The sequence below is a fragment of the Leguminivora glycinivorella genome, chromosome Z (genome assembly GCF_023078275.1).
Source record: "Leguminivora glycinivorella isolate SPB_JAAS2020 chromosome Z, LegGlyc_1.1, whole genome shotgun sequence".
NCBI classification, from domain to species: Eukaryota; Metazoa; Arthropoda; class Insecta; order Lepidoptera; family Tortricidae; genus Leguminivora; species Leguminivora glycinivorella.
Window position 1 is genome coordinate 11,953,936 of NC_062998.1, and position 26,411 is coordinate 11,980,346.

The window sequence follows — 26,411 nt, forward strand, 5'->3', positions numbered from 1 at the left end:
TTATAAAGTGCCCTTACAAAATTGACAGAATAATAAATGCTTCTGACAATTAGTGTTCCAGCATACAATCGATATGTTTTGCACTACGACGAATGACGAGCGATCTCGTCTCCGTTTCTAGATACATTTAAAGCAATATAATCATAGATTAAATATAAGATCATACCAAAATGCGACCGCCTAAGAACGCGCATACACAACGCCACACATAGATGGCGCAACAAAAAAAATGTCTTGTAGTTTTCGATTATACTTGTAGATGGCGCTAAGTGTCACTTTTGACATAGATTTATGGCTCGAAAGTGACACTTAACGCCTACATACATCTACAAATAATCGATGACAACAAGGCATTTTTTTGTGGCGCCATCTATGTGTGGTGCAGTGTATGCGCGTTCTTAGGAGGTCGCATTTTAATGTATGGGATGGTATGATCATTCATTCATTCATTCATTTATTCCTTTATAAAACATAGTTTTACATGTCAACAAAATTACATATAAATACAATTATTCTTCTTTGTTATTTTTTGTTATTAAGTGTCTACAGTCGGCACTTATAACTTACATAGTTATTGCAAACATGCTGTCGAAGATACATTTCAATTTTATAATTCAAAATGGTTGGTATAGTGAACCAGTTCAAGAGTGCACGTCGTTGAAAAATTTGATCTTCTTTTGATCTTCTTATATTTAATATACGATATAATATAATGAGGTGAGGCGTAGATAACAAGAAGGGTCAAAATTAATGGATTATGTCATAAACACAATATTCACTAACCCCCTTATTCATAAACGTACTCTAAAATTATCAAGCCGATAAAGTTCGTTTGTCCCTTTCCGACGCATTGGTGTGATAGAAAAGGACAAACGAACTTTATCGGCTTGATAACTTTAGAGTACGTTTATTAATAAGGGGGTAAAGCTGTGGTTTCGGTGCCGCCTCCATATAGTGCTACGTTAGTACTACCAAAGACCTATATAACTTCGTATAGACAGATAAAGTCTAAGAAAAAAACGTACCCCAAAAACATTCAGAAAAAGGTACGGTGAGCTAGATGGCGATACACCTTTGGGGTACGCTCGGCTAGATGGCGCTAATATTAATATTTGTCATTTTAAAACATATCAAGCTAATTAAGGAAACAGGGCCTACTTTTTATTAAGGTGCATTAGGGTAATTCCGAAAGTCGCATAAAAATCACCATTAATTCCATCATATCAAGATTCCCCTTTCGGAATTACCAGAGCATTTCTGTCATTCGGAATTACCCTAATGCACTTATATTTCTGATAGTGTTTCAAGTTTCCTCAATTTCATTTCGTTTCATACAAAGATGAATCGTATTAGATATTAAAATGCAAATTGGATTACACTCAACTGAATAACAAATTGGAGGGCAAAATGTAACTAACGCTAAGGAACATAATTATGTATAAGTACTTTATTAATTACGAGCATTTTCAGAATTAGGGACCGAATTAGAATAAGTTGTTCACAAAAATTAACTCACTGTCAGTTTTGTGAGGATAATTAAGCATGAAATTTCTATAAAAATATTCTACATTCAGAATGTGAAAAAAGTAAATTTTTAGATAGATTTTATGTTTAATTGTCGTCACAAAACTGACAGCGAGTTAATTTTTGTTAACAACTTACGCTAATTGGGGGGGTCCCAAATTCTGAAAATGCCCTTACACAAGAACTTCAGTCCGTTTCGCAATGTGCCGTTTTCAAGAAAATGTAAATACCTTGTACGGCCTGAGTGCACGCTGACATTGAGCGTGCAGCGGTCGGGCGTGCGGCGTGCAAGTCAAACAATTGAAGCTCATACGTCCTGAGTCGACGCTGCGTTACGGCTCAGCCACGACATTGGTCTAAGCGCGACAGCGGCGAGCGGCGGCCATACATTGAAGCGAGACACAGCGATGGGACTTTTCATTCGCACGTATGGCTGCCGCTCGCCGCTGCCGCGCTTAGACCAATGTCGTGGCTGGGCCGTTAGCATATACGCGGGCGAGCCCGCCCCGCCGAATCGAACGCTCAAAGCGTCCACTCAGGCCTGAAACTTACAAACTTACTTTTGTTAGCCTAAAAAATAACTTGGAAACGTCACATTTAACAAGTACCATAAACTTATGCAACTGTATTTCTAAATTCCAACTAAACATATATAAACATCGTTTTAAAAACAGGCTTTTTAATTGTATTGATTCATTTATGTACGCTATTGCTTCCGAATGACATAAAACAGTTGCCAAAGTTTTCGGTAAATTTCGATATAACTTAAAATTATTTCACATACACTAAGCTTCATAGTAAATAATAGAGAATATAACAGGTAAATGCATTAATATAAGATACAAATACACTTTTATTAATTATTTTTGGTCGATTCTAAACATAATGTTAGAGTACATAATATTTAATCATAATCACATAATAAACTAGCGTAAAATACCATTTGAATTGTCAATGTCAAGCACATGAAACTATGAGTCTCTCCACTATAAATATATATAATAAGCAAAATTTACTGAAAATTTTGCAGCTAATCATTCATAACAAACTTACATTGCAAAAAAAATCTAATTAAACATAATATTTGAGTCAATCATAAACAAATCGTAGCCGGTATTAAATTACCTCGATATCAGTCACAGACCTCATGAAAATAAGGAATACGTCAAAAAGTAAGTCTTTGGTGCATCCACACGAGTGATGACGCCTCTTTTATGCACGGCGAAGCAAATCCTGTTACTAAAAATAGGCGGCAAATATGAAAAATGTAGGGCGAAGGTTTATTGTTCCATAGAAAATTATAATTTTGCGACTTTTTTTAGTGACAAGATTTTATTTCCATATTTCCTTTCGATAGCGAAATATGCCATCAGTGTGCGTAGCCGAATGCACAAACGCTTACGAAACGCTCACGATAATATCTCTTTCGTCGATCTATCTCTATCGCTCTTGCGTATTGGCGCGACAGAGCCAGACTACATTTCTGCGGCGTTTCGGTGGCGTTTCGCGTCGCAGAAATGCCATTCGGCTACGGGGCCAGGAATATGTTAGCCTAATCGATATTTGTGTGGACGCATCCTTAAACAATGAAGAATGCAGTATGCACCATTGATATAGTTGGCTGAACACACATACACCATGGCGAGAAAATATTTGCCGATGATGAGTATGACGAATACGATGATGCACTAGTAGTCTTACAAATAGGCAGGTAAAGTACTTAATCTATTTCCTGGAAGATCAGAGATTTGAAGATTTAAGACGAAAATTATACGAGATGTTGGTAGGTCTCAGAAAGAAAAAAATGTGTTACTAAGGAACAGAGATTGAAATGTTAAGAAAAAAGCCGAGGGAATTTAAAGGGTAAAAAAATTATATACTCAAAGAAAATATCCGCACACAGTGAATCACGTGGCACGGTACGGCGGTACAATGGTACAATGACCAGCAAAATTTGCATGGACACATTATAAATAACTTCATTCATCAAATGACCATGGAGTTATGCGGCTGTGTGTTCATAAGGACCGAAGGATGATTAACCGACTTTTAACAACTATGTTTTCCGAAATTTCAGAAATGTCCTCACGACGGTTAAGCATGATGATGACAAACACCTTGTCATAGCTGTTACTCAACATAGTAAGATCAATACGGGTAAGTGTGTCATAAGGGTAAGTGTATCTGGCTTTCGCATTTGGCCTGTTTAACCAATGATCAGTGTTTATTGAGAGTTCATACGGTTACCACTAATCGTGAGTAGCAAGTAGCAAAAGTATGAACTATCAAAAACACCTGGGACAATGAGTAAAAGGGTCAAATGTGAAGACCAGACATACTTCGCCTTATGATTATGACACACTTACCCGTATTGACCTTACAACTTTGCGTGTCATACGTGGTGCGATCTGGCGACACGTAGTAGCCTGAGAACTAAGACGTTTTGCTTTGACGGTATCAACGTCTTCGGATGGACTCGATTTGGTTTAACACATACATTATGGTCAGTTTTGGGTACTATATATTGAGTTACCTCTCTAGCTCGGTAGCTTGATATTCTCAAGTGTAACACACCTCTAGTGTTAAACATAGTGCGAGCTAACGACTCGCGGCGGCGTGAGCATTAAAGAATACCCGGCTACCTTGTTTCGGCTTGGTTTTACATTGTAAGAGGGTTGGAACCCCTAAGACAGTCTGACATAGCTGTTAAACCATTAGTCAAGTGTTACATACGACCTCTAGTGTTAGACATGGTGCGGGCTTGCAACTCGCGACGGCGTGATCACTTGCAGACGCCGTCACTGCGGCTTCTAATTGGGATCGGCTTGTTTAATACATAGTTTGATCAGCCTTGGGTACTATATCATTGATTGAACACAGTTACCTCTATGACAGAACGACATGGTAAATCGATTTTCTCACACGACCTCTGTTAAACATGGTGCGGGCTCGCGACTCTCGGCGGCGTGAGAGCTAAGCGGTGTTGGCGGGCCGCGTGATCGCCCGCGGCGGCCGCCACTGCCGCTTCTAGCTGGGCGCGGAGCGCGACAAGCTCGCGGCTACGTTGGAATACTGGGTCCTGTTGACAAAAACGAATCTCTAATTTTTAAATAAATAAAAATACAACTTCTCAAGCTTCTCATCGTGTGTAACCTTTTACTCAGACATTATGTGAGTTTTACAATGCATGATGTAGGCAATAAATAATAATTATTTGCGGTAGTGTTAAGTTTATAGAAAAAATAGTATGACAATTCATGTCAGAACGAGTTTAGAAGTATCACTTTTTAAGAGAGCCTTGGAATAAGTACTTTCTGAAAAAATATTTTTTGTATTGCAATATTGTGTGCGCTTTTTTCCAAGCCGCACCAACATTTTTCCCGAAATTGCAATATATTCCAATTAGTCCCGTTTTGATGCTTCATTTTGCGACCAGTCTTAATTCTCGAAAGTGCAATCTAATTCGAACCCTAAATCAAATGAATAGTGTTGATGCAAAAATACATTATGGAATCAATAAAATTCTTATCAAAGCAGTATCATACACATGAATTAAATTGGTTTTATCAGTAACCAAATATCGATAAATAAGAACTCTGTGATAACTATGTAAACATACCTTATCTGTGGCTACAGTCATAAACATGAAATATTTGTATAATAATTAATGAATTGATACAAACCTGCTGTCTCATTGTAGGGTTCCACCGGCAGTAAAGCGCCTTCCATGGCTTGATAACCCTGAGCGACGCCACGGGTACAAGCACCACCTCAATACAATACAATAAGTAAATATAACATCTTATTATTCTTATTCTAAGGTAAAAATACCAGTGCTCGACATTTTCCAGTCACCGGCTACACAAAAAGAAAGCTGCATAAATATCTGACACGCTCTTACGGCCCGGCCACGACATTGGTCTAAGCGCGACAGCGGTGAGCGGCGGCCATACATTGGAGCGAGACACAGCGATGGGACTTTTCATTCGCACGTATGGCTGCCGCTCACCGCTGACGCGCTTAGACCAATATCGTGGCCGGGCCGTTATGGCTCTCTCTAGAAATAAGTCTGTGTCAGATACTTATGCGATGCTTTCAATATATATAATATAATATATATATAATATATTTATTTTAAGATGTTACAATGGTTATATGAGCGTACATTGCCAAAAAGGTGACTGTAACCCAAGGGGAGAAATAGAAAACAGATAGGCCCACCATAATTAAATTACATAACAATTTACATCTTTCAATCTTAAGCCATCGTCAATAAATGTGACAGAAGGGTGTCTATCGGGTATCTCCTGGACATTAGCGTGTCGAGCAGTGCTGGTACTTTTACAGCGAACACAAACGTATGGAGATGTGTTGTGCCTGTTATATTTGGTGAACGATCGGCATCGCTGTCAGTTCTTTTCACAAGGGATGTTCAACAAAAATGAACGTAAAACATGGGGATACCGTGTTTGCAATCGGTAGTGTTTGTCATGTCTTTGTGCCATACAATGGGCTAAGATTTTCACTACCCCTGCCCCTTTAGCACAACTTGCCTTGTCGCGCGATGAAGTGCGACTTAAAGTATGGACTCGCGCGCGACAAGGCAAGTGGTGCTATAGGGGCTGGGGTAACCCCTACTTGTCCATACATCAAGTGCGACTTCAAGTATGGACAGTATTGACAAGGCAAGTTGTGCTATAGAGGCTGGGGTAACCCCTACTTGTCCATACATCAAGTGCGACTTCAAGTATGGACAGTATCGACAAGGCAAGTTGTGCTATAGAAGTATTGACAAGGCAAGTCCCTACTTGTCCATACATCAAGTGCGACTTCAAGTATGGACAGTATTGACTTGTGCTATAGGGGCTGGGCTACTTGTCCATACATCAAGTGCGACTTCAAGTATGGACTCGCGCACGACAAGGCAAGGTGCTATAGGGGCTGGAGTAACCCCTACTTGTCCATACATCAAGTGCGACTTCAAGTATGGACAGTATTGACAAGGCAAGTTGTGCTATAGGGGCTGGGGTAACCCCTACTTGTCCATACATCAAGTGCGACTTCAAGTATGGACAGTATTGACAAGGCAAGTTGTGCTATAGGGGCTGGGGTATCGACAAGGCAAGTTGTGCTATAGGGGCTGGGATAACCCCTACTTGTCCATACATCAAGTGCGACTTCAAGTATGGACAGTATCGACAAGGCAAGTTGTGCTATAGGGGCTGGGATAACCCCTACTTGTCCATACATCAAGTGCGACTTCAAGTATGGACAGTATCGACAAGGCAAGTTGTGCTATAGGAGCTGGGGTACACTACTTTTCCGAGCTGGAAGGCCCTTCAGTGTTCCGAGGTGCCTTCAGCGGAGTAGGCTATCAGAATAGTCTGAAACGACGGGCCTCAAGGGCAACGCTGGCGGGGTATCGGAACCCTACAACCGAGTGCCCGAAACCCTGCGCAAAAAGCGAGCGTTGGGGTTTTGTCCGTGGGAGTCGGACATACCCCCCAACTAACAAAAATTAGTCTTATAGTGGCTTATAATGCCAAAAATAGTACTCTTATAATAACCTTGTAAACCCTTTACAAGAGGGCATTTGGGCACACCTTATAAGGCCAAAAACCTTATATCCCCCTTGTAGTTGCTATATTATTAGCTTTCTTATCTTGTACGTGCTTTATTATGGCATGCAATAAGAAAGTTAACCTTATAATGGCAAGAAAAGTGCTTTTAAAAGGCTAATGTACTAATAATAATCATATTTAAAGCTTTAATAAAGGCAATTATACTTGTAAGAATCATATTCAAAGCTTTAATAAGGGCAATAGCTCTTGTACACGTTTTGTGATCATCAGATATAAGGGAGTAAAACTCATAACGGCGAAACAGGATGCTGTTTTAAAAGTTTATTGTGCTTTTCGTAGTGATTTATGTGTACATCATCATCAAGTCATCCATTTTGCAAGTTAGTAAACGGTAAGTTAACTTTTACATATTACAATTATTTGCTTATTTATTATGAAAACTGTGTGGGAATCCAATTTCATGGTGAAATGTGATATAAAATGTGTTGTATTATTAATGCGCCCTTGTATTTCAACGGTTTTGTACTAAAAATGCGGTTAATTAATTTTGACATGTCTTGAGCAAGGCTGTTATAAGAGTAAATGCAGTAAGCACATCATTTACAAATACTCTATAAGAGTAAAAACTTTATAATAGCCACCGGTGTTACTTATGATTCGCCATTTTATATATCTTTAGGGTTCCTTCTCACAATTAGTGAAATCCCGAACCTTACCATCTAGTTAAATATGTGGAACGGATACTAGTTAAAAATTCATAACGTTATCGTTAGAGAGCAGATTTCAGGTAGCGATTTAAATATTAATATGAATATGACTCGCATACAATATTTATTATTTTTTCTACACACGAAAAAATGTATGGGAACATAAAAGTAAAACCCTTTTTGGATGCTTTTGTGAATATTGGGCAAAAATTATAATGATAATAAATAAAAATAAAAAAAATATTTATTTATACTTATTTCTTTAAAATTTCTTCTGCGCATTGCACAGTAAAAACTTCTATTATGGCTCAAAGAATATAAAAATGAAAACAATTCGCTTCTTATATATATTTAAATTGAAAGTCCATTATTTAGAATAAAATACTTTTTTTTAAATGTAGTTTGTTGAAAAAACAACATTAATTTAATCTAATTATTCAGTGAAGTTTGTGGTGTGCGATGTAGGTAATAATAATAGATTATAAACCACATGACATGTATTTAAAAAATTGCACTAGTCATATCCATATTAATATTTAAATCGCTACCTGAAATCCGCTGTCTAGTTATCATGTACTTGGCGCAAACCTTTGAAATTGCATTTTTGCTCGAAAGACCGTTCTTTTTAAACCGGTATTTTGGGGAACGCTTTGATAAAGGTTTGGTTCGATTAACCGGCATAGAACAAAATAAAACCGTGTAGTCCGCAGCATGTCAGGTAATACTGATATTTTCAATATTTCATTAGGAAGTTATACCTAGAATTTTCAATTTAAAACAAACTTGTGCTTCGGAATATTTAATCTTCTGGTGCCTTATTTGATTACTTCCTATTGATTTATTGTAAATGCTGAGTCAAATACTCTATTTGATGTTTATTATTATGGTTATTGTTACAGAATCTGTGGATGAGATACATAGTCAGCCGTTTTTAGTGACGTGAAGATGACAACTCTTCTCCTCCTCTTAGTAAGTAAGTGCTATTGAAAACCACAGACGATTTCAGTACCGCCATCACAATGGACTTTGTGTCGATAACTATAAACAGCCTAGCCTAAGACTTCAAATAAATATTTTTTTTAATTACAGATGAACTACAAAACGGCACATATTCTGATGGAGAAAATCAGTCACAATCATTAGTTACACCCAAAAATAAGCCCGGAGTGGTGGATCAATAAACATGCAAAATGGAAGAGGACGCAGGAAATAGTTTAGGTTGTAAGAAAATCACACCAAGCAAAGATGGCGCTGATAATTCAAAACAAGAAAACGAAAATCAATATATCTTTTGTGAATTTGATGAAGACCTCGATAAAAGAAACTACTTATTATTTTGGAAATTTACTGATAGGTTAATTACAATTTCTACCACCGTATAGGCGCTCTGAAGAATATATTAATATTTTGAAGTATGTAGACTCATTGAAACAGCAACATCGTGAGCAATAGAACTGAAAATATTAATCTTATAAAGTTACTTGTATCGGTTTGTTTTCGTTGCACATAAATAAATATCTTAAAAACAGTGAGTTTGTCTTTATTTGTCCTCAATTTTAATCTGTCTTAGTCCCAAAAGGACTACATATAAAATCGGTTTCTTCTTAAAATAGCCGAACATTGTATTCACTTATTCAGATCGTCCAACATTCACAATGATAATCCGCAATAAAAGATTTTTTTTTATTTCAGACCAAAGTCCATAAAGTAAGGAATACACTTTTGGAACTTATTCTAATAAAGTTAATCTTAAAAATTAATATTAGTAGGTACTGATGGATAAAAAAACTGAGTGCCTTGGTAATAGTCTCTTATACGCTCAGTTATGTATAATTGGCCACCTCCGAGTGCATGCTAGTCTGGTATAACCGGTGGACACTCTATTTAATAATGTAAACATTATAAAACATGGAAACAATGGACCAGTTACATTTGCCGTCCAGTCGAGATCTGCCCCGCGGCCCCGCTGTATATACCTTAACATTTTTCACCGCAGAGCTACAGACACCTTAAATAAGAACAAAAAATATAATTATTAAGCTAAATCCAAACTCAATTCATCATTTAACGATATATCTGTATTACTGTCACTGCTGCTTGCCTGCATATTCTTATAATTATTCCATAATTGCATCCTCTACGGAACCACTAATCGATAAGTTGGGATCAGATTGTTCACATTCGCTGGATTTTCAAAATGACGAATCAAGTTTTATAAAAACTTTAAAATACGACACTTTCAAGAATAATGCCTTTATAATTATTGTATAAGAGAAAATGTATTGCTTTAATTCTTTTAAACACTTTATAAAATGCTATAATTTGTTTGCTGGATAGACGTTTTATAATATGCTCCTATGAGGCATAAAGCATCATAGTTATCTTATGCATTACTTTTATAAGAATAATTGGCCATAACAAAAGCTTTTATAGTGCTTTGAATATTATACAGCGAAAAGGCATTTTAAATGGCTTCTATAAGTATACATATTTTTAAACCCTTATTGCAGTCATATAAATTGGACTTATTAACGTGTACATGGCCAAGTTATAAGAGTAAATGTACTATTGGCCAAATCCTCTTATAATGAGCTACTATAAGAGTAAATATTTTTAAACCCTTATTGCAGTCATATAAATTGGTCTTATTAACGTGTACATGGCCAAGTTATAAGAGTAAATGTACTATTGGCCGAATCCCCTTATAATGAGCTACTATAAGAGTAAATATTTTTAAACCCTTATTGCAGTCATATAAATTTGACTTATTAACGTGTACATGGCCAAATTATAAGAGTAAATGTACTATTAGGCCAAATACTCTTATAATGAGCCGCTATAAGGAACTCTGGCATAATGAATGCTATTTTAAAACTACTATGAGTGTTTAGCCCTTATAGATTGATTTTATAAGGATATTTTGTTTGTTGGGCCACTGGCTTTCTCCCGGGCCAGTGGGATCCATAACGGATTCCCCCTGGGTAAAAAAAACACCTACTTTTGTAGAGCACATACCTGCGGCCTCGAGTAGGGCCCGGGCGGGGAGCTGGGCGCGGAAGAAGCTGGGCCCCAGTACAGCGGGTTCAGGTACAGCTCCTGCCGGCTGTTGATGTACGACCACAGGGACACCGTCTTTGTTTTCACTTCTGCAATAGATAAAGCAGTTGTGGGGTTGATTTGGTAAATAAAAGCAGAAGTAAAAGGTAAGGTATACCCTAATATCTTAATCAACCTGAATGACACATTGCATTGAGTTATTACCTCTTTTAATTTTAACATTTGAAATTGTAATTAAACTGGAGCGACGAAGTGACGTGATTTTTGAAATGGAGATAGTGAAGGGATAGAGAGTGACATAGGCTACTTTTTGTCTCTTTCTAACCCCCCACTTCCCTAAAATTGGGGGTGGAAGTTTGTACGGAGCATTCCGCAATTTTCGAACTTAACGCGAGCAAAGCCGCGGGCAAAAGCTAGTTATTAATAAATGACTTTGATTTCTGGGACTTCTGATATCTAATAAAAGAGTTTTTTAACAACAATGTATAACTAATAACAGCAGGACAATAAGATGAATGCATAGTATTTACACAGATGCAGTTTTGTATTTATTTGAATACTTACTATATTAAGATGTCGTAATATTGGCTACGTGCACGACAATTTCGCCACCTACCATGTGCACTTGAAGTGAAAAATGTCAAAAAATGACAAGTAAACAAACATAATATTTTAACGATTTTTCGTTAATTCTAAATAAATAGAATTTCAAGTGTAATTTAGATAGATAGATTATAAAGACATGCATATAATAATAAAAATCTGTTTTCAAAGCATTACTTACTCACGGTATAAACATCCAACCCCCGACCATTGAAAAAGGCAATAAATTGGTACTGTCAGGGCATATAAGGAATGTTGAAGAACATAGGAGTAATGGTAGAAGTTCTACGAGCTTGTGTTATGGGTATTCGCCAAACCTCCGTCCCGTTAATCCTATATAAAACAAGTCTAAAAGTATGTACCTATTCATGTCCGCGGCCGCAGAAAATTCCGACACGGGCCTATTTTGTGGCCAGGCCTGGATCTTTGAGCATAAACTTTTACGGTTGGAAAAATACTAACAGCGTAATGGACAATATTAAGTAAACAAAGCGTAAATATAATTATTATAATGTTTTGTTTTGACATCGCTATTTGGGGTTATAAGTATCACTTACTTACGTTTTCTTTTCACGGCAGCTATCCATATTTCTTTGATCCAATGTCCAGTGTGCTCTAGGAAACGCATACAACATGCGACGACTATTTATGCTATTCTTTTTAAAATAAACAACGAAACAACATTGGTGCCCCATTTCAAACATTACACATTGTATTATATTGTATGAGTTTTGATGACTGTGACAATTTTAACAACCTATTTTTAGTGTCGATTTTGACCACCGCAAGCACTGCGATCGCTTTGCTTACCCCCTCCATGCACTTCGCACGAAGCCAATAGGGGTACCTTAACCTAAGCTATAGCTGCCACACGCAGCCCACCCACTGCACGGATACTGTTAGAAGGAGATGGCGAACCTTCTTTGACTCGCTCTCGCTCCGTGTTGAACAGGAAGGTGCCGAATCTGCACGAGTAGAGGTGGTCCAGTATGGTGATGAGCAGTCGCTCGCTAAACTCTAACGCTGTGGGGAACTGTTGCTGCAGCACACGCAGTCTGCACGGATACTGTTAGAGAGAGACGGCGAACCTTCTTTGACTCGCTCTCGCTCCGTGTTGAACAGGAAGGTGCCGAATCTGCACGAGTAGAGGTGGTCCAGTATGGTGATGAGCAGGAGACGGCGAACCTTCTTTGACTCGCTCTCGCTCCGTGTTGAACAGGAAGGTGCCGAATCTGGACGAGTAGAGGTGGTCCAGTATGGTGATGAGCAGTCGCTCGCTGAACTCGAACGCTGTGGGGAACTGTTGCTGCAGCACACGCAGTCTGCACGGATACTGTTAGAGAGAGACGGCGAACCTTCTTTGACTCGCTCTCGCTCCGTGTTGAACAGGAAGGTGCCGAATCTGCACGAGTAGAGGTGGTCCAGTATGGTGATGAGCAGTCGCTCGCTGAACTCGAACGCTGTGGGGAACTGTTGCTGCAGCTGCCAGACGCAGTCCACCCACTGTACGAACACTGGGGAGCGGTCGGCGTCAGAATGGCGCTCGTCGCCGTGTCCTATACGCTGTGGACAAGGATTCTAATGTATTTATTTGTTTTTAATACAGCGATATTTTTTTTTCTAACAGATTAAATGAGTAATCTAAAATAGTACATTACGATACAAGTGCGTAAAAAAGGAAGTTCGAAACGAGTGGCGATAAATTAAAACACGACCGAAGGGAGTGTTTTAAATCGACACGAGTTACGATTTTCCTTTTCGCACGTGTATCGTACGACGTTTTTCAGTACAGATGAGCCTCCGAAGTTTCGACCTGGCATATAATGAACCACTTCTCGCACTAGTGCGTAAAAAAAACACCATCTGTACTGAAAAAGATATTTATATAAGTACCTAAGGTTTTTCAACGCATTTGCGGCGAATCATATTAAAATTGTATGCGAATTCATTGCGCATAAATACGTAGACAAAAAGCTTCACTCGTATGTCCGCCATTTTTGGTTAGGCACCGAAGAATTTTAGTATGGAAAGTCTGACAGCCTTAACAACTGAAACTTATGTCCAAACGTCTTTATAAGCACCTTGAAGCCTTTTAAGGTGGCTCGCTTTCTATACAAAAAACATCTACCATTTATTTAGTCACCGCACACTACAACTAAATAAAAATATGCGCATACATCTACTATACATTATCCGTCGTCGCGGTAGTGAATGAAATACATTGTTTCATACAGAAATCATGGACAAATCCATGTGAATTTTTTATTAATTTTACGTAAATGTGCGTGCCAAATTTTGTGTACAGACACAGAGCCGTCATATTTCGCGCATTTTTAATTGACATTGTCATCAGTGACACTTGGCTCTTGACAAGTAATTATTAAAGATATTGGTTTAGTTAACTCAAGCAGACTCAGAAATAATGACGCATTTTGTCAATAAAGATACATATCGTATATTTCGGCACTGCTAATGTAAATCGAAATGGCGTCTTGGTCAAATGCACCGATTATGAAGCAGGTGATTCTGAGTTCCATCCCGCAGTTTTTTTTAATCATTTGAACTTTTTTTGGATTTTTTTTTATATATTTTTTAAATGAAATATTTGACTATTACTATATTGCTTTCCTATTTTTTATTTTCATACAAAAATACAATACAATCCTTTATTATGCCTTTGTTGATAAAATAAAATATTACACGTCTGGTATAATACATTATACATAGGTCAAAGTGTGGGCATAGTATTAGTAATGTATTGCATTTACTGAGCTGGTTGACCTATGTTATTGTTGTGTGAATGTTTTTCTTCAACAACTAAATGGTTATATACAAGAATATGGGTAGCTTTTGCACATTGTAATTTTTCCTCAGTCACCCGTTGACCACGAACGCTGTAAAAGTGTTCGAAACATCGGGATGAATTTTAAACTCATTATACGCGATTTAATCCGTTTTCATAGTTTTTATTTCATGAGTAACTATCGCGGTAACTGAAGACAATATTAACTAAATGGTTACAAATAATAATTATCATCAAATTATCATCAATATAATCTGGTCCAGGCAGGCAATTATGGTCACGCGATAAATGATAAAACATCTGGCCGTCCCTATAATCGCACTTACTAATAGTGCGACAGGGACGGCCTGATATTTTATTGTCTATCGCGCGACCATGCTTCCCGTGCTGTACTAGCTTTAGCCCGCGGCTTCGCTTGCGTTAGAAAGAGACAAAAGTAGCATATGTCACTCTCCATCCCTTCAACTATCTCCACTTAAAAAACATGTCAATCCGTCGCTCCGTTTGGCCGTGAAAGACGGACAAACAAACAAACACACATTATCTTTGGTGAAACAACGAATTCTTCCACTTCAGATTATAGAGTAACCAGCTTTTCCCATTTATAATAAACTAGCTTTTGACCGCGGCTTCGCTCGCGTAAGAAAGAGACAAAAAGTAGCCTATGTCACTCTCCATCCCTTCAACTAAATCCCCTTAAATAATCACGTCAATTCGTCGCTCCGGTTTTGCCGTGAAAGACGGACAAACAAACAGACACACACCCTTTCCCATTTGTAATATTAGTATGGATTTGACATTATTATTTATATTTAAATAATTATATATGTATAGCCCAATTTCGTCGGTAACAGCGTGTTATGTAATGGCGTCGTTGGGGAACAATCGTCTGTCACGCCGTGAAGGTGCGTTCGATTCCCAGGATTCTATAAACTTTTTGTATTTTTTTGGATATAAATTTCGTTTTTTTTATTGACCGAGCAAGAATGGAGAGCCGAAGGTATCAATTTTATCTTAGAGAACATATTGATTTTTTTGTTGTCATTTTGATTTTCTATTTATTAAGTTGAGATATAAAACACAACTTTTAATACCCTCGCTAAATATAATATTTTATCGAAATCACTCCTTAGATAAAAAAAAGTCCACTTGAGTTTTTAAAGCATTACGTTACTCAGTTAACTATTGCATTTTCATTTACTAATTTAAGATTTCAAAAGCGATTTGAATACCCTTGCTCCATCCAAAATAAACAATTAGAAAAAAAATCATTCGGATCGTAGTTTAGAAACTAAAATTTATCTATACTTTTTGGAATTTTTTAAAATATCAGATTAGGATAATTATGTTAGAAATTCTGAGTTCGACGAACCCAAAAATTATTACCATGTAAGATAATAGGTTTTTAATATTTTTTGTGGAAAACGCTCAGTAACTACTGTACGAGTACATATACATTTATGTATAATAATAAAACAAAAAATAGTGTCACATAGTGTTGTGTTCCTGCCGGTAAGTAAGGCTGCCAGAGCTCAACGAGGGTGCGGAGTGCTGACGACGGGAGGACTTACGGAACTAATTTGTTCCGTCTATTGTCCTTTGAGTCGTCGGCAACCCAAACCCTCCTTTGAACTTGTACACTCCTTTTTGCTGTGCATACGCAGCAAAGGGGACTGTACAAGTTTCTAATGGGGCGGCAACGCGCATACGACACTCTTCGAGTTGCAGGCGTCCATAGGTTACGGTGACCGCTTTCCATCAGGCGGACCGTATGCTTGTTTGCCACCGACGTAGTATTTAAAAAAAAAGAGAAAAAGTCCTGGATTCGAACCCAGTACTTCCATGCAAATCATGCGATGGCATCACGTATTTACCGCAAGGCTATTTAAACAAGCTGTCGCCGCGTGAAATTATCGACTAGAAGGAATACAAAAACACTGTTTGTATGTGTGAGTGGTACTTAAAAATAGTGTAAAATAGTAAATTTATTTACATTAAGGGGATTAACGTTACAATGAGAAGTTGAATGTTTGTTGTAATACGTCAATTTTAATATTAAATGTTCGCGAAGCATAATTGAAAGTATATAAATGCCTGTACGACTCCACAAAAAAAATAAGACTGGTAATTTGCAGATTAACGCCATCTAACGCAGCCTGAGCTTCGGGTAACCTAGGCGAGCCACCTTAATGTGTGTACCTAAGGCCGTTTTCACATTATCCGATCCGATATCGGATGTCGGAAGGATTTCAATAGAAAAAATCCAAGATGGCGCCTGTAATGTATGGCATATCGGTCCGACATCCGATATCGGATCGGATAATGTGAAAAAGCACTAAGACTGAAAACCATCAGGACCGATGCAACGTGAACATCGAAATTTGCGTTTATATTATTTTCTTTGGGTTATTGTCAGAAATAGCTCTTTAGTCTACGCACACACTTCACCATTATCCTAAGGGTCACTTGCACCACCGAACATGGAGGATTAATTCGAGGTTAACCCACCATTTTACATGGAATTTGACAGTTGACAGCCCACTAACCTTGAGTTAAGCGGGTGGTGCATGTGGCCCTAACAGTTTTACACAGTAAAACGTACCAGTTGAAACTTGTGTCCGAACGAGAGCCACTCCTTCTCAATGAGCACCTCGAAGCCCCGGAGCGTGCGGTAATAAGGGTCCAGCATCAGCATCGCGAGCGCAGTGAGCTGCGCCGTGCGGTCCCAACCGTCCGAACAGTGGACCAGCACTGACGTTTGTGGTTCTCCACCTAGAAATAGGAGTTCTTGATATTATTTTGGTAAGAACTGTTCAAAAGAGTTTAAAAGCTGATTGATAGAGTTTTCGACTTCTAATCCGGAGCCCGAACCCCGGCTCGTACCAATGAGTTTTTCGGAACTTATGTGCGAAATGTCATTTGATATTTGCCCGTCGCTTTTCGGTGAAGGAAAACATCGTGAAGAAACCGGGCTAATCCCAATAAGGCCTAGTTACCCTTCGGGTTGGAAGGTCAGATGGCAGTCGCTTTCGTAAAAATTAGTGCCTACACCAAATCTTGGGATTAGTTGTCAAAGCGGACCCCAGGCTCCCATGAGCCGTGGCAATATGCCGGGATAACGCAAGGAGGATGATGATGATGAAATAAGTATGAACAACTAAAAAATACCCAAGAAAGTATGCCACATATTTTATGGCTAGGAATCAGCAAACTTTTGACAACCGAAATTACAGCGAAATTTGGCTATGACGAAATGTTAGAACACGTCATCATGTCATCAATAGTAATTTCATAAAGGTACCTTGTCAACAATGCGCACAGCGCCTGCCAATATACATTTGATGTGTTTCAGCCAGCAGCTAGCCTCTATGCCGCTGAACCATCTGAAATATCAAATATAGTTAAGGTCATTACCATCTCTCTCGCTACATCGTATAAGGTCAAAGTACATCTTCATTTACAAGAGTTGGCACGAAAGGAATGAAGGAAACTGTTATTGTATGAGTTACACCTGAATTGGTATACATTCACACAGTTAAAATAGTGGCTCTGGACAGTTATGTCTAGAGCCACTATTTTAACTATAAAACTCCCGTGAGACTCAAACATATAAAAAAAAATTAAGCGGGTTACTCACGTGTTAAGTCGATATAACGTTCGACATGTTTCGATCCATTTCCGAGGATCTTTCTCAAGAGTAGCGACCCCGCCTTTACGCGCCGACACGTAAAGGCGGGGTCTGTGAGTAACCCGCTTAAGCTATTTTTAAATAGCCACTATTTTATTGGTTAATATAATCTATACTAATATTATAAATGGGAAAGTGTGTGAGTCTGTTTGTTTGTCCGTCCTTCACGGCAACACGGAGCGACGAATTGACGTGATTTTTTAAGTGGAGATAGTTGAAGGGATGGAGAGTGACATTGGCTACTTTTTGTCTCTTTCTAACGCGAGCGAAGTCGCGAGCAAAAGCTAGTACAAATATAAATTTTCATTAATTTCTCGTTCCATTCGTGCCAACTCTTGTAAATTGACTCATATACACAATGCTCACTCTTATAGTTTAAAAACTTGATATAAAAAAGATACCAAAATGACTATTTAAGAGAACAATGATGCACTTACCTGTTCTGGTCGATCTGTGGGAAGCACAGTTCCTTTAGTTTCCTAAGGCTTTCCCTCATCACGTGAATGTTGTGTATGTCAAGAAACACCAGCTCCGCGTTCTGATATGCGTCCTCGGATTCGTAACTGTTTACAAAAAATAAAAGTTTTAATATTTTAAAACAATAACATTAGGTTCCGAAAGTAGCGGGTTCGAACCCCGGCTCGTACCAATGAGTTTTTCGGAACTTATGTGCGAAATGTCATTTGAAAACATCGTGAGGAAACCGGACTAATCCCAACAAGGCCTGGTTACCCTTCGGGTTGGAAGGTCAGATGGCAGTCGAATTCTTAGGATCTTAGGATTAGTTGTCAGAGTGGACCTCTATCAAGTGGCTACCATGAACCGTGGCAAATGCTCGGATAACGCAAGGAGGACGGCATGACTTCAATCTCCCTTTGTACACCAAAGATGATGTAACTCCGTATAGACAGATAAAGTCTAAGAAAAAAACGTACCTCAAAACTATACAGAAAAAGGTACGGTGACCTAGGTGGCGATATACCTTTGGGGGACGCTCGGCTAGATGATGCTAATCTAAGCCAGCGTTCCCACTTAAACGTCGCGTGTTTCGGGGCGCGCAACGGACGTCCGCGCCACGCCACCTGAGTGTAACTATACAAAATGTACTGAGGAGACGTTTTTTGAGTTACACTCAGGTGGCGTGGCGCGGACGTCAGTTGCGCGCCCCGAGACACGCGACGCTCTGATGTGGCCGGTCCCTAATATTAATATGTATTTGACATTTTAACACATATCAAGCTAAGAATACCTATGGGTTGCTATGGGGTAAATTGTCAAAACTGAGGTTCAAAAGTTTTAAGCTTGTGTCGAGAGATGGCAGTCTATGCACTGTGATTACACATTTTATTTTGACAGTATTGGTACACTTACCCGCCTCCCTTGGCTTTGTTGGCAATAGCGTTGGCGCTCGGCCGCGCGTCCATGATAAACAGCTTGTGTGCTTGAGCGTTCGCATCCATGATTGTTTGGATGTATCGCTCGTCGTCGCGACTGCGTTTGCCGCTGACCTGTGAAAAGATTATTTAAGATTAGAGATACAACAATGCTGTTAGCTTTACACAACTATTTTTTATAATATAATATCTGGGCAACCGAGCTTCGCTCGGTTCTGTCGTATCCTTGACATGTGTCGCCATCTAGTTCAAAAATGAATAGTACCTACATCGAGCGAAAGAATTCTCAGCCTTAACAACACAACTATTCCACACGAGATGGCGCGCATTTCGCCACAAAAACTCAAATAGTGTATTTTCTATTCGTTTTAGCCTTGACCTGTGTCGCCATCTAGTGTTTGCAATAAATAGTACTTACATCGACCGAAAGAATATAAATAAATAAATAAATAAATAAATAAATATACAAGAATTGCTCGTTTAAAAGTATAAGAATATAGGGGTACTAAACTAATAGGATATACCTGGATTTCGCCACTTTGACGTGATATTTTATTCTAGTCTCCACATGCCTTGTTGAAACATTTCATGGATTCAGGATCCATCGATTAAGGATCCTCTCATGAGATCGGAACGTAGCTGGATATTTAACATGGGTATTTTTTGTAACATGGGTATTTTTTTACGCAATTCATACTCAGAATCGCGAGGTCTTTCCATCCTGATAGGAAAAAAAATGTCCCAAGATTTCCATACATTTTTCAAACCTTCCATTCCGTTACCGCCATACAAAATGTATGAAAAAATGGTAACGGAAAAACCTTGGGATACTTTTCTCCTATTAGGATTGAAAGTGCTCGCGATTCTGAATGGGAACCACATAAACATTTCCAAATCCAAAAAAAGCGGGGTGGACAACTTTGAAAAAAAAATGGCCCAGCTACCCGTCGTTAACACTGTCTAGCGTCTATACTGAGGGGTAGCTGTTACATACTTCCTAGTCGTCGCTTACATAGGCTATTCCAATTATGATTGGTACAGTGGTCTGCAATGCTTACCCCGACCAGCGGCTGGCTACACCGCGTGATAGTGGCCTGAGAGCTCGGGTGTATCCACGCGAGCACCGGTATCCTCCCTCGAGACCGGAACGCGGCGACTGAGCGAAGCTGTTCATCATTCGCCGCTGCCGGCACCGCCCATACCGCGGGGTAGCTGTCGCACACTTCGTACTTATCGTTTATGCGCGTTATTCGCCACATGTCGTTGTTGACCCCCTGGAAATAAGGTTAAGTTTGTGATAACAAATATGCAAATATTATGTTGAAAGAAATTTGAAAGCGGATATTTACAGACAGTATCTAATGCATTAGCCTAGCTCGTGTCGTAATCCAACGTTACATGCTCAACCGTCGTCCATCTGTCACTTTGATCAGCGTTACACTGAACTCTTGTATACAACTACTATGAGTGTTAGTTGACCGACGGTTTGCATACGCGCAACGTATTCTCCTATATTGCCATTGATATCTTGGCTGAACAAACGTCAGTTTGTTTCCAGACTTAGACTGACCTTAGAAATCGATTCATACACATGCCAGCCATCCTTAAAAACCGATGCCACAATGAGGATATAAGTAGCTGTGAATTCTACATGAGTGGTCTAAACGCACCATCGTCCTCAGCTTCCCCAGCTTTCCGTATAGCTGAAGGCGAATAGCGGCTGCCGGTGCGACAGAGAGAATATAAGCTACTGCTGGACATTGACTGCTTTGACAATGGTCTATTGCGATAGCGGTGTACAGAGGATTTAGGGACGAACGACAGCCACCGATCGAGCAGAGTCATCGCGTGGCGAGGGCACTAGAGTCTATACCCACCATCCTTCTCAGCTCAGCGATGGGCTCATACACATGCCAGCCGTCTTCAGAAAAGCTCTCCGTATAACTGAAGGCGAATAGTGGCTGTCGATGCGAGAGCGGGAACGCTAACTGTTGCAACTTCTCGAAGATTCCGCGCCGCGAGTGGTTCTCTTGCTTGTGCGCGAAACGCAGGTTCCGCATGTCCTGACAGAATGGGTACGGATTAATAAATATATATATCCACGATAGAATGGTGAACTGTATACACCGGTCATTATTAAAATACATAGTTAAATATTCTAAGGGCCACTTGCACCAACGAAAATGAATGGAGGCTTAGGGGAGGGTTTTGACGACCGGTCTGGCTCTGTAGGTAGTGACCTAGTGACCCTGCCTGCTGAGCCGCAGTCCTGGGTCGGATCCCAGTAAGGGCATTTATTTGTGTGATGAGTCATGGATGTTTTTTCTATGTATATAAGCATGTATTTATCTATGTAAGTATGTATATCGTCGCTTAGCACCCATAGTACAAGCTTTGCTTAGTTTGGGGCTAAGTTGATCTGTGTAAGGTGTCCCCAATATTTATTTATTATTATTTTTTATTTATTTATTTGGAATTTGACAGTTGACAGCCCAAGCCCACTAACCCTGAGTTAAGTAGTTGTTGCAAGTGGGCCTAAGTCATGCTTACACAGATTGTTTTAGACTCGAATTACTGTGGGCTTGAGCTTCAGGGTTGTACTCACTAAGCACACAATTATAACTTTCCATAACCCAGTAAAAATTGTCTGTGCTCATCGGGATTCGTACAGTAGTAATGAATGTTCATTATATTAATTGATTTGATTTAGTTTGTTGTTTTACAGCTAGTTTTTTCCTCGTGTTGATTTGGTGATAATTTTACTATTAGCCCTTGGCATAACAATGAACAATCTTATACTACTAGTACATTTTACGAGCAAAACATATGAAAATAATTACTTATATAAAAAATGTGCTCAAATAAATGAATAAATTAACCAATTCGTGCGAGCTAATGATTGATATTTGGATATATTTCTCAACTAAATAGATAGCATTCAAAACATATAATTACTACCCATTTTAATTGCAAGCTCAGTGAGATTTTTTTTTATATTACCACAATACAATGACGAAGTTTTCCTTATACATTTGCCCTGAATATTTCTTGTAGTATTACCCAAGGGTAAGGATAGACAATGCATATTTTACATATCTGTGTATGTGTGTATGACTGTATAATGTATCAGGAAAAACAGGATTTAGATTTTGAGACAAAATTTACCTTGCAAAATACTTCAATTCCATAAGAATTTTCGCCTTTAGATGAAGCTCCACCTACTTTTTCGATCCGGGATACCTAAAAAGTTAGAATACTTTAAAAGTGATATACACAACAAAATAAATATCCTTCAGCGTCATTTGTCAACCCTATAATATTATAAATGTGAATACAACTCTTTTTCACAGTCATATTTAAAATGATATGCTTTGAGCAATTATTATGGTATAATTCAAGTACCTGGAAAGCACAGTAAATAATTATAATACCATGGGCAAAAGCCAGTACTACTTTAAATTATAAAAAACGTGTAGTATCGCTCTCTTTGTCTATAGTTGTGATTAGTTCGGAAAATATCCCATATAGTAAATTTCAAAAAAAGACTGATTATTTAGTAATTAGTAACAGCAAAGAGGATCGAGTATTATAGAGTTACTGACAAAGTAAAATGTGTAATCACAGTGCATAGACTGCCATCTCTTGACACAGGCTTAGAACTTTTGAACCTCAGTTTTGACAATTTGGCCCATATTCATAGCTTGATATGTGTTAAATCGACAAATATTAATATTAGCTCCATCTAGCTGAGCGTACCCTAAAGGTGTAATGCCATCTAGGCCACCGTACCTTTTTCTGTAAGGTACGTTTTTTTCTTAGACTTTATCTGTCTATACGGAGTTATATATGTCTTTGGTAACAGTATTTAGTAACAGGAAATAAATTTAGTAACTTATCTTATTCCTCATTAACATTTTAGTATAAATAGTTATCACTACCAGGTAATCCATATAAATATTATAAATGGGAAAGTGTTTGTGTCTGTTTGTTTGTCCGTCTTTCACGGCAAAATGGAGCCACGAATTGAAGTGATTTTTTAAGTGGTGATACTTGAAGAGATGGAGAGTGACGCTATTTTTATTCTCTTTCCAACGTGAGTGAAGCCGCGGGTAAAAGCTAGTACTTGATATATTTCACTATTTGTACAGTATAGTCTGGCAAAGAATATAAAAATTGTCAACAACAGTGATGTCTCTTTCAAATCAATATATGTAAGGAAACGGGACATCACTAGTTTCTAACGCCATTTTTTAAATCTACTCTTTTTTGCTAAGCTGTACGGTATGCAATGAGATCGCGTGCAGCTACTATTAAATTAATAACTACGAGTTATAATTAAAAGTGTATAATCTAACAGTAAAAATAACATTTAATCTTCAAAAACAATAATTATTAACATTCGCCTGGCCTGCTACATTTATCTATGAAAATAAAACCTACTCACAATTCATTAAAATGGAATACATCTTATTTTTTGCTATATTACACATTTTTATACAGTTTTCATTAACATTAACTTTAATCAAACCCCTGTCACTTCAATAACTGCCTAATATCCTCTCAATACTAAGTTTTTATGAAATCTGACTTATTGAACATAACAAATTCAAAATTATTACAATCATAATTTCTCCAATAATGTAGTAATTCGCGGAGGCAGTTATTAACATAGTGAACAATATTTGTCAAATGTTTCATTTTAGTCATTCAGTTTAAATGGCTAATCTTAAAGCACTACCAGAAGCATAGACACTATTTGTAAACATTTAAATTACATTAGCATCCAATTCCATAAATCAAGTTTTACCAGTGTGTTTCTTTACACTTAATGAAAATGTGTAAACATTTTTTTAATAAAATCTGCATATATTTCAAAACATATTGCATTGCCATAATAGCATCTCAAACAATTGCATAGCTCTCAATTTCATATTGAGTTTTTAGCTCTATGATCCTCAGTATATGTACATTACAAAATATAAGACCAAAAAAAAAACTTTGGCACCAAAAACCAATTAGACGATGATCATGAAGATTAATAATGGTAGTTATGGACTGCAGTATGGTGATTCTACAGTATCAAATGTCAATGTAATCATTTAAATGATGAAAAATGTTACTCACAACACCCAGCGGCACATTCAATGTACTGTGAATAGCTGCAGCATCCATAGGTCTGAAGTGCAGCTGATAGTTCGTCACTTTTAGAACCCCTCTAGAGGGCCCATTGTATGGACACAGGTACGCCACATCCCGAGCCACTCCCATTACCTTCTCGCCTTCCAGTAACTGAATATCACCCAGTACATGGGGCTGCAAAAACAAATGCCGTCAGCAAAGTTGTCATTTTTATTTGATGGTTGCAATGAACGTGTATACATGATTTTATACGCGCCTGGAACAACTTGCTATGTTGTTTCTGACTGTGAATTCGATTAACAAACAAACAAATATGCATAGTTTTTGCTTTGCTCATGGCTATATATTTCTAACACAACGTAAAGCACACACAGCTGACACTACACTAATCACAGGAAAGCCAAGCTAAAGCCAGAGGAAGCGAACTGTTATAATATACATTGAATAAGAATAAATTAATCCTTTTAGGAAACTTACGGAGTCTTGTCCGTGTTTAGAATTCAATGAACTTGATTTTGAATCCGAATCCAAGGAATCAGAACTTGCGTTTTTGGACAACGAAAAATCCGAATTGATAAGTTCTGTACTGTTATGTTTATCCATTGTTAATATTTGACTCGATAAGTGAATAAGTTTGTAGGAGGAAAGAGAATTTCCTAATTACAACATTAACAAGACTACAAACTAGCAACAGTGAAAATTACTTTATGTAAGCAAAACGCGCCCATATTGATGACAAAATATGTATAAGCACAATGAAAAGTACACTTCATGCCATTGTGATACAGCGTATAATTAAATAATATCAAGTCGATTCTTGTGCATAGACTTGGCATAGACAGTAAATCCGATTTTCATATGCGATGACAAGTAAGTAAAAGAGTATAGTGAGTGCATAGATTTAGAATTATTAAACTAGATTGTGTAGTTAGGTCAAAAAGTGTGTCCACATGAGAGGTCATTGTTTGGGCTGGTGTCCCTCTCGCACTTACTGACAATGTCAACATTATTCAGTGACGTCACAGTATAAAATATATCCTTATACTGTGGTGACGTCATCACTGTCATACATTGGGGATACCAGTTAATTTTCAAAGTCACTACTAAATCTACTAATACCCAATTAAAGGTATTTTTTAATTATACAAATCTTTGATTTATGGGCATTAAAATAATTACATTATATTTATTTTCTAATTCTTTAAAATATATCGAAACCCTACTTTGAATATAACACTAAAATAAAATAAGAAGTCTTAGGCTCCCCACAGACAGTCTTAAAAATTCATAATCTTAAAAAAAACTTGTATGCAATCTGACAGTTCAAACTGACACTGACAAGACACTGACAGATCTGAACTGTCAGATTGCATACAAGTTTTTTTTAAGATTATGAATTTTTAAGACTGTCTGTGGGGAGCCTTAAAGTCAGGTAATATACAGATAAAAATACTACTACTATGGTAACCTCATTAACACTGGTCACACGTGCGAGAGGGACACCAGCCCAAACAATGCCCTCTCATGTGGACCGTTTTCGCTAGTCTGATACGATCAACTTTCTCTGTCGGTGATAAGGTTCAATTTAGTATGGCAAAAAATGTTATTGAGCTGTCCCCTGTAAAGGTCTTTGAGTGAGTGCAGTACTCCTAGTGAGTATTATATTCTTTGGTATAGTTCACATAGACATGCAAAAATTAAACTTAGGGATTATGAATAAAATTAATATAATTTACTTTATTTTTTCGCTTTATAATTATAGCATTTTTTTTGCTAAATTGTGGCTATACTTTGATTTTTTAATTATATGTTACTCATATTCTTTGTAAATTACTTCTGGTAGTATTACCAGCAAGCAAATCAGTTTACCCCAATTCGGAGATGAAAAATAAATGATGAAAATGCATACAGCTG

General features: G+C 37.9%; 1 protein-coding gene across 1 annotated transcript; it reads right to left on the bottom strand.

The window, feature by feature from the left end:
- Positions 1-1,151: 1,151 nt before the first annotated feature.
- LOC125241388 (myotubularin-related protein 2-like) lies at positions 1,152-25,253 on the bottom strand. The gene is given in 14 exon segments (XM_048149852.1): positions 1,152-4,603; positions 5,208-5,294; positions 10,829-10,959; positions 12,829-13,036; positions 16,879-17,036; positions 17,039-17,048; positions 17,578-17,659; positions 18,402-18,527; positions 19,336-19,472; positions 20,417-20,632; positions 21,236-21,421; positions 22,524-22,598; positions 24,483-24,671; positions 24,975-25,253. Coding segments are annotated over 14 exon segments (1,878 nt in total). The 5' UTR covers positions 25,101-25,253; the 3' UTR covers positions 1,152-4,456.
- Between the last annotated feature and the right edge of the window lie 1,158 nt (positions 25,254-26,411).